This window comes from Bos javanicus, chromosome 21 (genome assembly GCF_032452875.1).
Source record: "Bos javanicus breed banteng chromosome 21, ARS-OSU_banteng_1.0, whole genome shotgun sequence".
Taxonomy (NCBI): Eukaryota; Metazoa; Chordata; class Mammalia; order Artiodactyla; family Bovidae; genus Bos; species Bos javanicus.
In genome coordinates this window covers 55439223-55452632 of record NC_083888.1, presented here as the reverse complement: position 1 = coordinate 55452632, position 13410 = coordinate 55439223, and the positions used below count along the sequence as shown (strand labels likewise).

Below are 13410 nucleotides of genomic sequence, written 5' to 3'. Positions count from 1 at the left end.
CCTTCTCATCCTGCCCCCAATCCCTCCCAGCATCAGTCTTTTCCAATGAGTCAACTCTTCGCATGAGGTGGCCAAAGTATTGGAGTTTCAGCTTTAGCATCAGTCCTTCCACTGAACACCCAGGACTGGTCTCCTTTAGGATGGACTGGTTGGATCCCCTTGCAGTCCAAGGGACTCTCAAGAGTCTTCTCTAGGTACCACAGTTCAAAAGCATCAATTCTTCAGCATTCAGCTTTCTTCACAGTCCAACTCTCACATCCATACATGTCCACTGGAAAAACCATAGCCTTGACTAGACGGACCTTTGTTGGTAAGGTAATATATCTGCTTTTCAATATGCTATCTAAGTTAGTCATAACTTTCCTTCTAAGGAGTAAGCATCTTTTAATTTCATGGCTGCAATCACCATCTGCAGTGATTTTGGAGCCCCCAAAAATAAAGTCTGACACTGTTTCCACTGTTTCCCGATCTATTTCCCATGAAGTGATGGGACCAGATGCCATGATCTTCGTTTTCTGAACGTTGAGCTTTAAGCCAACTTTTTCACTCTCCTCTTTCACTTTCATCAAGAAGCTTTTTAGTTCCTCTTCACTTTCTGCCATAAGGGTGGTGTCATCTGCATATCTGAGGTTATTGATATTTCTCCCGGCAATCTTGATTCCAGCTTGTGCTTGTTCCAGCCCAGCGTTTCTCATGATGTACTCTGCATAGAAGTTAAATAAGCAGGGTGACAATATACAGCCTTGACGTACTCCTTTTCCTGTTTGAAACCAGTCTGTTGTTCCATGTCCAGTTCTAACTGTTGCTTCCTGACCTGATATGTTCAGAGCAGCGCTATTCATGATTGCCAGAAGGTAGAAGTCGCCCAAATGTCCATTGACAAATGGAAAAATAAAATGCAGTATATATGTATGATGGACTATTATTATGCCTTAAAAAGTAAGGAGCTTCTAATAACATTCTACAACATGGATGCACCTTGAGGACATGATGCTAAGTGAAATAAGACACAAAAAGACAAATGCTATATCACTCAGCTTACTGTCTGAGCCACCAGGGAAGTACATAAGGTATCTAGAGTGGTCAAATTCACAGAGGCAGACAGTGGACTAGTGTTTGCCATGGCCTGGGTGAATGGAAGATGGGGAGTTAGTGTTTAATGGGAACAGATTTTCAGCTGGGGAAACTGAAAAAGTTCTGGAGGTGGATGGTGGTTATGGTTGCATGATAGTTTAAGTGTACTTAATTACCACTGAATTGTACATTAAAAATATTAACAAAGTAAATTTTATATTATGTATGAAAGTGAAAGTATTAGTCACTCAGTGATGTCCAACTCTTTGCCACCCATGGTCTGTAGCCCTCCAGGCTCCTCTGTTCATGGAATTCTCCAGGCAAGAATACTGGAGTGGGTAGCCATTCGCTTCTCCAGGGATTTTCCCCACCCAGGGATCAAACCTGGGTCTCCTGCATTGCAGACAGGTTCTTTACTATCTGAGCCACCAGGGAAGCTCCCGTCATGTATATTAAACCACAACTGAAAATGGCACCAAGAAGCACCTCCCTCCACCACCATCACTGAAATCCAGGCCTATATCCTGGAAAGGTTGGAGAGGTGGGCCCTCCCGGAGTCCTCATCTTCAGGGACTAAGAGCTTGGGGCCAAGGCTCAGATAGGGACTGGTTGTGGCGGGGAGGTGGGGCTTGGAACAAGAAGACCTGGATTCTAGTGCCCATACTTCCTTCGTCAGGCTGGCTTTGGGCTCGTCCCTTCCCCTTTTGAACCTCAGTTTCCTCATCTGTAAGGTGGGGAGGTGGCACCCACTTATCCATTCCAGAAGTCCTCAGGAGTGCCTGTGATGTACCAGGCACTGTTCAAGGTACACACGGCCCTCTTGGAATTTATTGAATTGGCCATAAAGTTCATTCGGGTTTTTTGGTACCATCTTATGGAAAAAACCAAATGAACTTTTTAGCCAACCCAATACATCCTCATGGAGGAGACAGATCAGCAACAAGCAGACAAGTAAACAAACAAATCTCAGATACTGATGGAAACTCTGCAGAGCCGGCACATAGGAAGGAGTGATGGTGCTGGGGGAGGGGGCCAGTCCAGTGGGATGGTCAGGGAGGGCCTCACAAAGGGGTGGTGTTTAAGCTGCAAGCTGGCGGCAAAGGAACCAGCCCTGACCTGGAGGTGGAGGGGAGGGGTTGGCAGGGGGCGGCACTCCTGGAGCAACTGGAGCAAGGCCAGGTGACCAGGGCACAGAAAGCTGGCCAACATGTTGGTGGCGGGAAGGTAGGAGGAGCTGGGGTCGGGTCACACTGGGCCTTGTAGGAGTTTGGGGGTTTTTCTGGGGGTGTGATAACTCACTGTGAAACTGTCTCAGTGGGTTTTAAACAAGGAAGAGGAGGATGCGGTTTGGATTTTGGAAAGATCACTGTGGCTGCCCCGGGGAATAATGGTCAGGGAAAAATGAGAACGCTGGGATTTGGCTTCCCTCGTAGCTCAGCTGGTAAAGAAGCTGCCTTCAATGCGGGAGACCTGGGTTCTATCCCTGGGTCAAGAAGATCCCCTGGAGAAGGGAAAGGCTACCCACTCCAGTATTCTTGATCTTCCCTGGTGGCTCAGACAGTAAAGAATCCACCTTCAATGCAGGAGACCTGGGTTCGATCCCTGGGTTGGGAAGATACCCTGGAGGAGGGCATGGCAACCCATTCCAGTGTTCTTGCCTGGAGAATCCCCAAGAACAGTGAAGCCTGGTGGGCTACAGTCCATGGGATCACAAATAGTCAAACACGACTAAGCACAGGAGTGGGGGTGGCTTGGCCATGGGGAGAGCCACAGGGAATCCAGGTAAGAGGGTACAGCTTTGGGTTGGACCCATCTCTCGCCTGTTTTAGAGACTCATGAAAGCCACGGGACCTTTTCCAGGAAAAGTGCACATACTTAAATATTTACAAGATGGAGCATGTGATTTCAGGGGAACCCCTCAAGTTTACCATGAGCCCCAGGACTGGAACTGCTGGGCTGGGATATCTCTGGGACCCTCCCTAGCAGGCTCTGTCAGTTTTCAGGTTGAGCCCTGGCTCTGGTGCCCACAGGGCCAGTTAGGAGCCCACAGGAGGGAGGGTGATGAGACATTGTCAATTGGGGCAGGGGTTTCCCTCCTGGTCCGTGAGTCCCAGCTTGACTATGTATGGTGAAGAGAGAGCAAAGGGCAAGACTGATCTGCTAAAACTACAACTTAATGCAGACTCCGTTCACTTGGAATTTGCAGCCGTATAGACCGTACATTCTCAGAGGGTGGGGTGAAAAAATCTTAGAGATAATATTACAGTGATTTGGCACCCTCCAAAAGGCCATGGTGCATAAACAGATATTCTATACATCTAAGGATATTAACATTCCATGGGGGCAGGTGATTAGGAAAAAAAAAAATATGTCTATAAAATCTCCTTGGGAGGATGATTATGAACAACAACAAGGTTGATTTAAACACAGTGAGGTTTTTCATCTGAGCCAGGAGTCTTAAATCGATAGAACTGCTCAGGCTTTTCATTATGGTATATTAATCTAAAAGGAAAAGTGAAAGTTGCTCATTCGTCATGTCTGACTCTTTGTGACCGCATGGACTCTACAGTCCAGGGAATTCTTCAGGCCGGACTACTGGAATGGGTAGCCTTCTTCCCAGGGGATCTTCCCAACCCAGGGATTGAACCCAGGTCTCCCGCATTGCAGGCAGATTCTTTACCAGCTGAGCCACCAGGGAAGCCCAATCTTTAAGGTAGGCCTACAGCAAAAATTTTTTATTCTCTCTTGTTCAAATGCATTTGTATATATGGCAACAGCATTTTCTTTTATTCTCTTTTTTAACTTTTTGGTTTTGGGGTTGCCCTGGGTCTTCGCTGCTGTGCTCGGGCTTCCTCTAGGTGCAGCAAGCGGCGGCTGCTTCTCATTGTGGTGCACGGGCTTCTCACCTCGGTGACTTCTCTGGTTGTGGAGAATGGGCTGTAGGGCGCAGGCTCAGTAGTTGTGGCGCAGGGGCTTGGTTGCCCTGCAGCCTGTGGGATCTTCCCAGACCACGGATTGAACTCGTGCCCCATGCATTGGCAGGCAGTTTCTCAACCACTGGACCACTAGGGAAGCCCAGCAATAGCATTTTCTTAATTACATTCTCAACAATATGAACTGTTCACTACTGCAAGTCAGACTATCATCTTTTATTCTGCTTCTTTGCCTCTGGAGAAAGAATGCCATGCCATTTGACATATTTTATGTGGCCCTGATTCTGGGATTTCTTTGGAAGGAATGATGCTAAAGCTGAAACTCCAGTACTTTGGCCACCTCATGCGAAGAGCTGACTCATTGGAAAAGACTCTGATGCTGGGAGGGATTGGGGGCAGGAGGAGAAGGGGACGACAGAGGATGAGATGGCTGGATGGCATCACTGACTCGATGGACATGAGTCTGGGTGAACTCCGGGAGTTGGTGATGGACAGGGAGGCCTGGCGTGCTGAGATTCATGGGGTCGCAAAGAGTCGGACATGACTGAGCGACTGAACTGAACTGAACTGATGTTGACCCTGAGGGCAAGTGTCTTTATCCCCATTTTATAGATGAGGAAACTGAAGCTGAGGAAGGGTAAAGACTTGCACAGCCTGTGAGCTGCTGACCCTCGCCTGGTGCTCATGTCTCAGTGCCTTGTGCTCTGTACTGGGTTCCTGGTTCCGTGGAGGAGAAATAGCAGTGCCCTGTGGGAAGCTTGGCCTGTTTTCTTGACAGAGCACAGTAGTTCAGTTCAGTTGCTCAGTTGTGTCCGACTCTTTGTGACCCCATGGACTGCAGTACTCCAGGCTTCCCTGTCCATCACCAACTCTCAGAGTTTGCTCAAACTCATGTCTCTCGCATCGGTGATGCCATCCAAACATCTCATCCTCTGTCATTCTCTTCTCTTCCTGCCTTCAATCTTTCCTAGCATCAGGGTCTTTTCCAATGAGTCAGTTCTTCACATCAGGTGACCAAAGTATTGGAGCTTCAGCTTTAGCATCAGTCCTTCCTATGACTCTTCAGGACTGATTTCCTTTCAGGTTGACTGGTGTGATCTCCCTGCAGTCCAAGGGACTCTCAAGAGTCTCCTCCAACACCACAGTTCAAAAGCCTCAATTCTTCAGTACTCAGCTGTCTTTTTGGTTCAACTCTCACAACCATACATGACTACTGGAAAAACCACAGTTTTGACTAGACTGACCTTTGTCAGAAAGTAGTGTCTCTGCTTTTTAATATGCTGTCTAGGCTGGTCATAGCTTTTCTTCCAAGGAGCCAGCGTCTTTTAATTTCATGGCTGCTGTCACTATCTGTAGTAATTTGGGAGCCCAAGAAAATAAAGTCTGTCACTGCCCAGCAGGATGTGAACAAAGTTGGGTCTCTTTTGTGCTGTCTGAAGAAGCTCCCAGGACGGGCTGTGGCCTCAGTGTTGACTGATCTGGTAAATTCCTGTGAGCAAGAAGGAAAAATGTGCATGGTGCTGAATGTTGGCAGAAGAGAGTGTCTGGGGCCCGTGCTGTTTTGTGGGTTGAATTTGATCTTTACCTTGGAGAGCCAGCTCGGGATGGGATGGCGTTCACAAGAGCTCCAGGCCTTGCTTGCTGGACCAAGGGACCAGGAAAGTAAATAAGGGACAGGAGGCCAGGGAAGGGGGATGGGGAGACAGAAATCACATGTCGGTGTCTTGGTCTGTGCATTCTGTATATTCAGTGCAGTTGAGTTGGAGTTCGTGGGCTGGGTCATCTTCTAAATTTTGAGGCACTACACCAATGTGAAAGGCACAAGCACGACCGCTCGACTGCCTTCTGCCCTGCAATGAGCGATGGATCCAGCGACACGAATGAGCTGTCAGCTTGAGTTTCTTTTTTCTCTGCCTGGCTAACGCTTGTTCTGTCACCATTATTTAAGCTCAAGTAGGACGACTGTTATTTCAAGTGCTGTCTAGGTTATACTATCCTAAGGTTTGCTCTTTATCTGCATATGATGCCCAAATAGCTCCTCATTAAACAAAGTATGTGTTGTGTTTTGCTTTGCACAGAAATGACGATATCGCCTATCTTAAAGAGAAGTACTGTTTAATAGGGGAAAAAAATGCTTGAATGGAATTTGGATGAATGTGTCCTTTTCAGAACAAGCAAAAAATATCAAAAGAATTGATGTTAAAACTGTGTGCATCAAGATAATCATTAGGGAAAAAAATTAAGTGAGGCACTTAGAGCAATGCCTGACACACGGTAGGTGGTATATAAATGTTAGCTTCTATTATCCTAAGCCTTTCTGCCTTTGACTTTCAGGGGCTTATGCATCACCAGTGAGGCCAAGCCTTCGCTGCGGCTTGAACCACATCCTAGAAACAAGATGGCCACAGAGAGACTGGCGTATTCCTGAGCTTATGGGGGGTGAGGCCCCGGCAGGCCCGAAGATGGGGAACATCACGGCAGACAACACCTCGATGAACTGTGACATCGACCACACCATCCACCAGACGCTGGCCCCGGTGGTCTACGTCATGGTGCTGGTGGTGGGCTTTCCGGCCAACTGCCTGTCCCTCTACTACGGCTACCTGCAGATCAAGGCCCGGAACGAGCTGGGCGTGTACCTGTGCAACCTGACGGTGGCCGACCTCTTCTACATCTGCTCCCTCCCCTTCTGGCTGCAGTACGTGCTGCAGCACGACCACTGGTCCCACGACGACCTGTCCTGCCAGGTGTGCGGGATCCTGCTCTACGAGAACATCTACATCAGCGTGGGCTTCCTCTGCTGCATCTCCATCGACCGCTACCTGGCCGTGGCCCACCCCTTCCGCTTCCACCAGTTCCGCACTTTGAAGGCCGCCATGGGCGTCAGTGCGCTCATCTGGGTCAAGGAGCTGCTGACCAGCATCTACTTCCTCATGCACGAGGAGGTGGTGGAAGACGCCGACCGGCACCGCGTCTGCTTCGAGCATTATCCGCTCGAGCCGCGCCAGCGCGGCATCAACTACTACCGCTTCCTGGTGGGCTTCCTCTTCCCCATCTGCCTGCTGCTGGCCTCCTACCGGGGCATCCTGCGGGCCGTGCGCCGCAGCCACGGGACCCAGAAGAGCCGCAAGGACCAGATCCAGCGGCTAGTGCTCAGCACCGTGGTCATCTTCCTGGCCTGCTTCCTGCCCTACCACGCGCTGCTGCTGGTGCGCAGCCTCTGGGAGTCCAGCTGCGACTTCGCCAAGGGCATCTTCAATGCCTACCACTTCTCCCTGCTCCTCACCAGCTTCAACTGCGTGGCCGACCCCGTGCTCTACTGCTTCGTCAGCGAGACCACGCACAGGGACCTGGCCCGCCTCCGCGGGGCCTGCCTGGCCTTCCTCACCTGCGCCAGGACCGGCCGGTCCCGGGAGGCCTACCCGTTGGGCGCCCCCGAGGCCTCCGGGAAGAGCGAGGATCCCGAGGTCCTGACAAGGCTCCACCCGGCCTTCCAGACCCCCCACCCGCCTGGAATGGGAGGGTCCCCCGCAGGTGGGCTGTCCTAGCCTGGTCACCCCATCACCCACGTGCAGGACGAGGCGAGGCCTGAGCCTGCTCCATCGCTGCTGCCCTTTTGGCCAAGGCAGCTGCTTCTTGCTGCTGGAGGGGATGATGGGTGGAGCCACGGGGCCCCAGGTCTGGGCCATAACACGACCTCTCTGGTTTCCAGGGAGCCTAGTGTGACTGCCGAGTCCAACGGGGCTGCTAGCTGAGTGTGGGGATAAGCCCCGACAGCACGTGGAGGGTCATCTGCCATCCGCTGGGCTGCTGGTGGGAAGAAGACTCACCTCCAGGAGGTTTTTAGAGAAGCTCGTGGGGGGACAGAGTGTGAGGACGTGGAGAGAGGGGCCTGGGAGAGGAGGCAGGTACCCAGGTGCTCACCTGCCGGGGCCTTCCAATGCCAGAGGTGACCCTTGTCCAAATGCACTGGTGTTACCTGAGAAGATGACGCAGGAAGGTGTGTTTCATCCTTACCACTTGAGCCCCACCCCGTGGAGGTTGGATGGGGAGAAGGAATGTGGGGAGGGGTTGAGGCCCTGAGACTGTGTGTGGCAGGGACAGTGGAGGAGGGACAAGCAGAGGAGAGACCCCAGATCCAGGCAACTCACAGTTTTCACCTGCAGGGAGATTTGAGCGGATTCTCCAAGTCCCAGCACTAATGCACAGCAAATCCTAGGGCTCCGTGGGGCTCTGTCAAGTGTCAGGTCAGAGGCCTAAAGCAGTGTGTTTTACTGAGTTCCTGACAGATCCCTCCCAATTCAACTTCTGTTGCTATCTGCCCCAAAGTATACAAGACCCAAAAGTCTGGGACTCTGTATGTGTATGTATGTCCGTGGTTAAAATGCCAGGGTCTCCGTGACAGCTCTGCTCCAAGACACTGAGGCTAACTAAGGTCATAGGACTGCTGATAGTGTTTGCCACATACACAGACGAGTGCCTTGCAGTCTTTGAGAAGAGCATGACATTCACCCCAAGGTCTTAGATGGAGCAAAACAAATACAAGAGATGAATTCTCTGGCATCTTTCAGCCCAAAGGGTGGGTGAAGCTCCACTGTGGTTTAAGTAGCCCCTGTGACAAAGAGAGGAAAAGACCCTGGGCTTGTCTTGCCTCCTTGGTCCTCCATCTCCACTCCTCTGCCCAAGTGTTCCCCCTCACCCACCTGGAGAGTGACGGGATGGCCCACTGGCTACATGTTGTCTCTTGTTCTGTCCTAGAAGACTGGTTACAGGGCTCATCTCTCCTGAAGCTTCCCACCCAGTCATGTTAAGCTTCTGCCTGGGGAATACACCAAGGACCAGAAGACCGTCTTGCTACTCCAGGGACCTGCCCACCTTTCAGAAATGCTAGCCCTTTAGATTTCCTGGAGTGGACCGGCACCACTTCTGACTTCCCTCAGAGACCTGGAATCTGAGCTCTTACAGCCAAGGATCTTGGTGGGCTCAAGCCTGGGGAGGGACCAGGGATGGGAAGATAGAAACTGGTATCAGTGGGACATTTCTGGAATCTGCTGAAGAGGGACCACAGAGAACATCTTCAGTCTCTCCTTGTGTCTCTCTTACCCTTTCCCAGAGATAGTTCCACCCCAAGTTTCTTAACCCTCTCTTCAGAGGCATCCAGAAGCTGATAGCCTAGGCTGGATGTGCCCTAAGGAAGTGGGATTCCAAGTCTATACTTGATTCTGACTGTGTGTAATCCCTGCCCCTTCCATAACCTGTGGAGGTTCTCTTCCCCTTCATAGAGGGGGAAGTGATCAGGTCTGAAGGTGGAAAAAATGACCATACAGCCAAGCAAAACCCAGGATCTTACAGAGGCAATGGCACTGGTTGAGGCCTCCATACCTCCTCATTTCAAATTCCCTCCTATTTGGATCTTAAACATGGGCATTCCCACTGGGATAAACTGGCATGAGCTGAAGGCAGTTTCATTTATTATCAAGAGTTGTATTTTTGTATTGTCCTTTCTTTTATGCCAAGTATATGTGTGTTGGACCATGCAGTGGATTTATGTAGCAAACTTGAGTCTGCAAATAAAGCAACCTAACCAGCCACGGTTGGAGTGTATTTCAGTTCACGTGGGGAGGGAGGGTCTTTCAACACCAGGGACATCTAGAGGGTCCATGAAGTACCCAACAGAGTCAGAAAGGTCCAGGGATTGACTTTCTCAGAAAAAATTCAAACAGGTCAATGAGAGAATTTGCCCTCGATTACCCAGTAGTGGCCAAGAAGGATGAAGCCTTAAATGAAGGCTTTTCTCTGTCCTCTAGAGATTCATGAAGTGTCCTAAACACTGCAGCACATTGTTGCAAATCCACTCTGGGACTTAACTTGGTCACCCCTTGACTCTGGGGATGCAACTCAGCCCTGCGGTTTGGAGACTATCATTCCCTGTCCTTGGACACAGGACCCCCTTCTACTCCAGGTGGTCCTGGTGGTAAAGAATCTGCTTGTCAATTCAGGAGATGCAAGAGATGTGGATTCAACCCCTGGGTCAGGAAGATCCCCTGGAATAGGGAATGGCAACCCACTCCAGTATTCTTGCCTGGAAAATTCCATGGACAGAGGAGCATGGCAGGCTACGGTCCATGGGGCTGCAAAGAGTCAGACATGACTGAGCGACTGAGCACAACATCCAGTAAGAAAGAGCTGGATCAGACTGTCCTCTCCTCACTAGTGAAAACTGCCAAAGCAGGAACACCTGTTGTACCCACCTCTTGGGGGCTCTCCTTATCCTCACAGTCTGAATTTTGTTTGAGGAGCCCCCCATTTAGTGATTAGCATTTTTAAGCTGGAGCATCTTTTCAACTGACGGGCTGTGTGTTTATCACAGGATTAAATGCATCATGTTAAAAAGTAAATTTGATTTTAGTCACTTAATCCCTCCTGGGTCAAATTCCTGGAGTTCTGGAGTGCTTTGGAAGAATCGATCCTTCAGACAGACTAAAGGTATTACTGGAGATTAAGACTTCTTCCTCTCTTAAGAGAAGCGGGGGCGGGAAGAAAAGGTCCATCTGGTTTCGACTGGAGATGGCAAGAGCCATTAGATTGCTTTCTCATTCACCACTGTTGCTTAGCAAGATGAGGGCTCATCTTCCTGTTTACACACACTGGTCTGTGGGTTGGCTAGACAAGTGTGGGAGAAATTTGCAGCACAAAATACATTCCATCTGCCACTTTTCTCTGGCTGGTACAATCAAGAGAGAGCCAGAATCTGGCCCTTCTTGGTTCAATGCTTTTTTGAAAAATGTGCTTCTTGCAGCTGGTGATCCTGCAGCTTCCAGGAATTCATCTGGCAAGATGATGGTCTTTGATGGCAATAACCCTGGGGTCACAACAGTGCCCAGTGTTCTGGGGAAATGGTGGGTCAACCAATATAAGGAAGACGTTGGTAGATTAACATAGATAACAGCATCGGAAAGTCCCACAGAGGTCATGATCTCCAGTTCCTTACCTGTGAATTATCCCCTGTTGTTCAGTCACTAAGTTGGGTCCAACTCTTTGTGACCCTAATGACTGCAGCATGCCAGGCTTCCCTTCACCGTCTCCCCTAAAATGATAGCCCAGTTTCTCTGCAAAGAATACCATGGATACCAATTCACTACTGTCCGACACAAGTCATTCCAAGGTTGGGCAGAAAATCGTAACTCTGAATGAGCCAAAGTGGAACCACTTTTCTCACTGGCCTTAGTTCTGGCCTCTGGAGCCAAGTGACCCTTTAGGTACTGGTGTGTGTGTGCTTAGTTGCTCAGTTGGGTCCAACTTTTTGTGACCCCATGGATTGTAGCCCTCCAGGCTCCTCTGTCCATCAGATTCTCCAGGCAAGAACACTGGAGTGGGTAGCCATTCCCTTCACCAGGGGATCTTCCTGACCCAGGGATTGAACCCAGGTCTTTTGTATTGCAGGCAGATTCTTTACCATCTGAGCCACCAGGGAAGCCCTTTAGGTACCTTTAGATACAACTCTCACACCCTACTTCTCAGTGTTAAATCTCCAAAGCTTGTATTAGACAAGGCTGGATTATACTACAATAAGAAATATACCCCCAAATCATACTGCCTTAAAACAATAAAAGTCTATCTCCTGTTCATGCAAGGGCTAGATGAGCAACTACTTTCTGGCGTTTTTTTTTTTTTCCCCAAGTGATGGCAGTGATTCAGGATTCATGCATTAAGAGATTCTACCATCTTGGGGTCTTCCTCTTCCATCCACACAGGTAGGGAAAGCAGGATGAAAAGAATCTCACATGGGGGTTATGGGAAATCTCAATGTGGTTAGTATTCCCGCTACTCACACTCTATTGGCCAGATCTCAGTTGCATGGCCCCAATATAACTACAAGGGAGGCTGGGAAATGTAGTTTTCCTGGGTGTGAAGGAAGAAGCAGAATTTGTGAGCATCTGGCCAGTCACAGACATACAGCTTTTCAAGCCACCTCCACTTAACAGCTCCGCTTAACACCTCCTTAAGCGTTCACCTTCCTGTAACTTATCTGAACAACACCCACATCTTCAAATGTGATGCTTGGATCTGAAGCGAGATTAGATCTGTGCAACCTGTGCTGAGGAGACACAGATCAGTTACCTCACTATGCTTCTACTGATGCAACAGCCTCTCTGGCAAGCACATCACATCACTGAAATATACTGAGTTTATGTGAGCAGTGGTTTTTTTGGGTTGGTCTGTCTTGTTTTGTTTTTTGGCTGTGCCATGCAGCTTGCAGTTCCCTGACCTAGGTACGAACCCAGGCCCCCGGCAGTGAGCACTAAAAGTCCTAACCACTGGACTTCTGGGGAATTTCTGAGCAGTGGCCTTTTTAACCTGAAAGTTAGACTTTGTGGAGCCAGTGGAACCCACATGGAATAGGTGGAGAGTAGTAGAATGTAGTAGGCTGGACTAAGGTGGGGCTGGTGGTCATCAGAGCCTGTGCAATGAAAGGCAGGAAATGACCTCAGAGGATTGCCTTGCTCAGTGGAGCAATGGGGTGGCACTTGTCCAGAGGATGGCCAAGAGGGCTAAGGAGCCCTGATCCCCTTCCTGGCTCACTTATCTTCCAATCCCACCAGCAGAGTCTGTGGGGCATGTGCACCTCAATGTACCCAAGGTCTGAAGTTCACCAGCCTGCCCTTGAAGACCGACAGAGATCCAGGTATTACTTATCAGGCTCTGACCTCAATATTCTTGGAAATGCCCAGGGATGCTCATATGCCCCAGGAATCCATCCTGGTGGATTGTTGCTGTTGTTCAGTTGCGAAGTCGTGCCCGACTCCCTGTGACCCCTGAACTGCAGCATAGCAGGCTTCCCTGTCCTTCACTATCTCCCAGAGTTTGCTCAAACTCATGTCCATTGAGTCGGTGATGCTATCCAACCATCTCACCCTCTGCCACCCCCTTCTCCTTTTGCCTCCAATCTTTCCCAGCATCAGGGTCTTTTCTAATGAATTGGCTCTTCACATCAGGTGGCCAAAGTGTTGGAGCTTCAGTATCAGCATCAGTCCTTCCAATGAATATTCAGGGTTGATTTCTTTTAGGATTGACTGGTTGATACCCTAGCTCATCCCTCACCCTGGGCTTCCCCATCATACCTGTAGATCACCTCTTGTCCCCCTGTAACCACCTTCTCCAGGTCATAGCCATGCTCACCATGCCACCTCAGATGTGGACACAGGTCCCTCCCCAAAAGGATAAAAGATGACTAGGGTGAAATGAGCAAAACTTTACTAAAGACCAGAGCAGGAATAATATGGAACAGAAAAGCATAAAATTGGATCCTAGAACTCAGCGCTCCAATGGTTCCTGGGCTGGATCGTGCTAAGTCTTCTCCTGGCCCTTCCTTCCACCTTAGGCCCTAGTGTAGGGCAACAGC

At 49.8% G+C, this 13410-nt stretch overlaps 1 protein-coding gene across 4 annotated transcripts in view; it reads left to right on the top strand.

Moving 5' to 3' along the window:
* GPR68 (G protein-coupled receptor 68) overlaps nt 1-9599 on the top strand; it is a 41365-nt gene extending 31766 nt beyond the window's left edge. For all 4 annotated transcript variants that reach the window (XM_061395105.1, XM_061395106.1, XM_061395108.1 and 1 more), the window contains exon 2: nt 6342-9599. In XM_061395105.1, coding sequence (XP_061251089.1) covers nt 6440-7555 — 1116 coding nt within the window. In that variant the 5' untranslated portion in view covers nt 6342-6439 and the 3' untranslated portion in view covers nt 7556-9599. The remainder of the gene's footprint in view (nt 1-6341) is intronic.
* Nucleotides 9600-13410: the final 3811 nt, after the last annotated feature.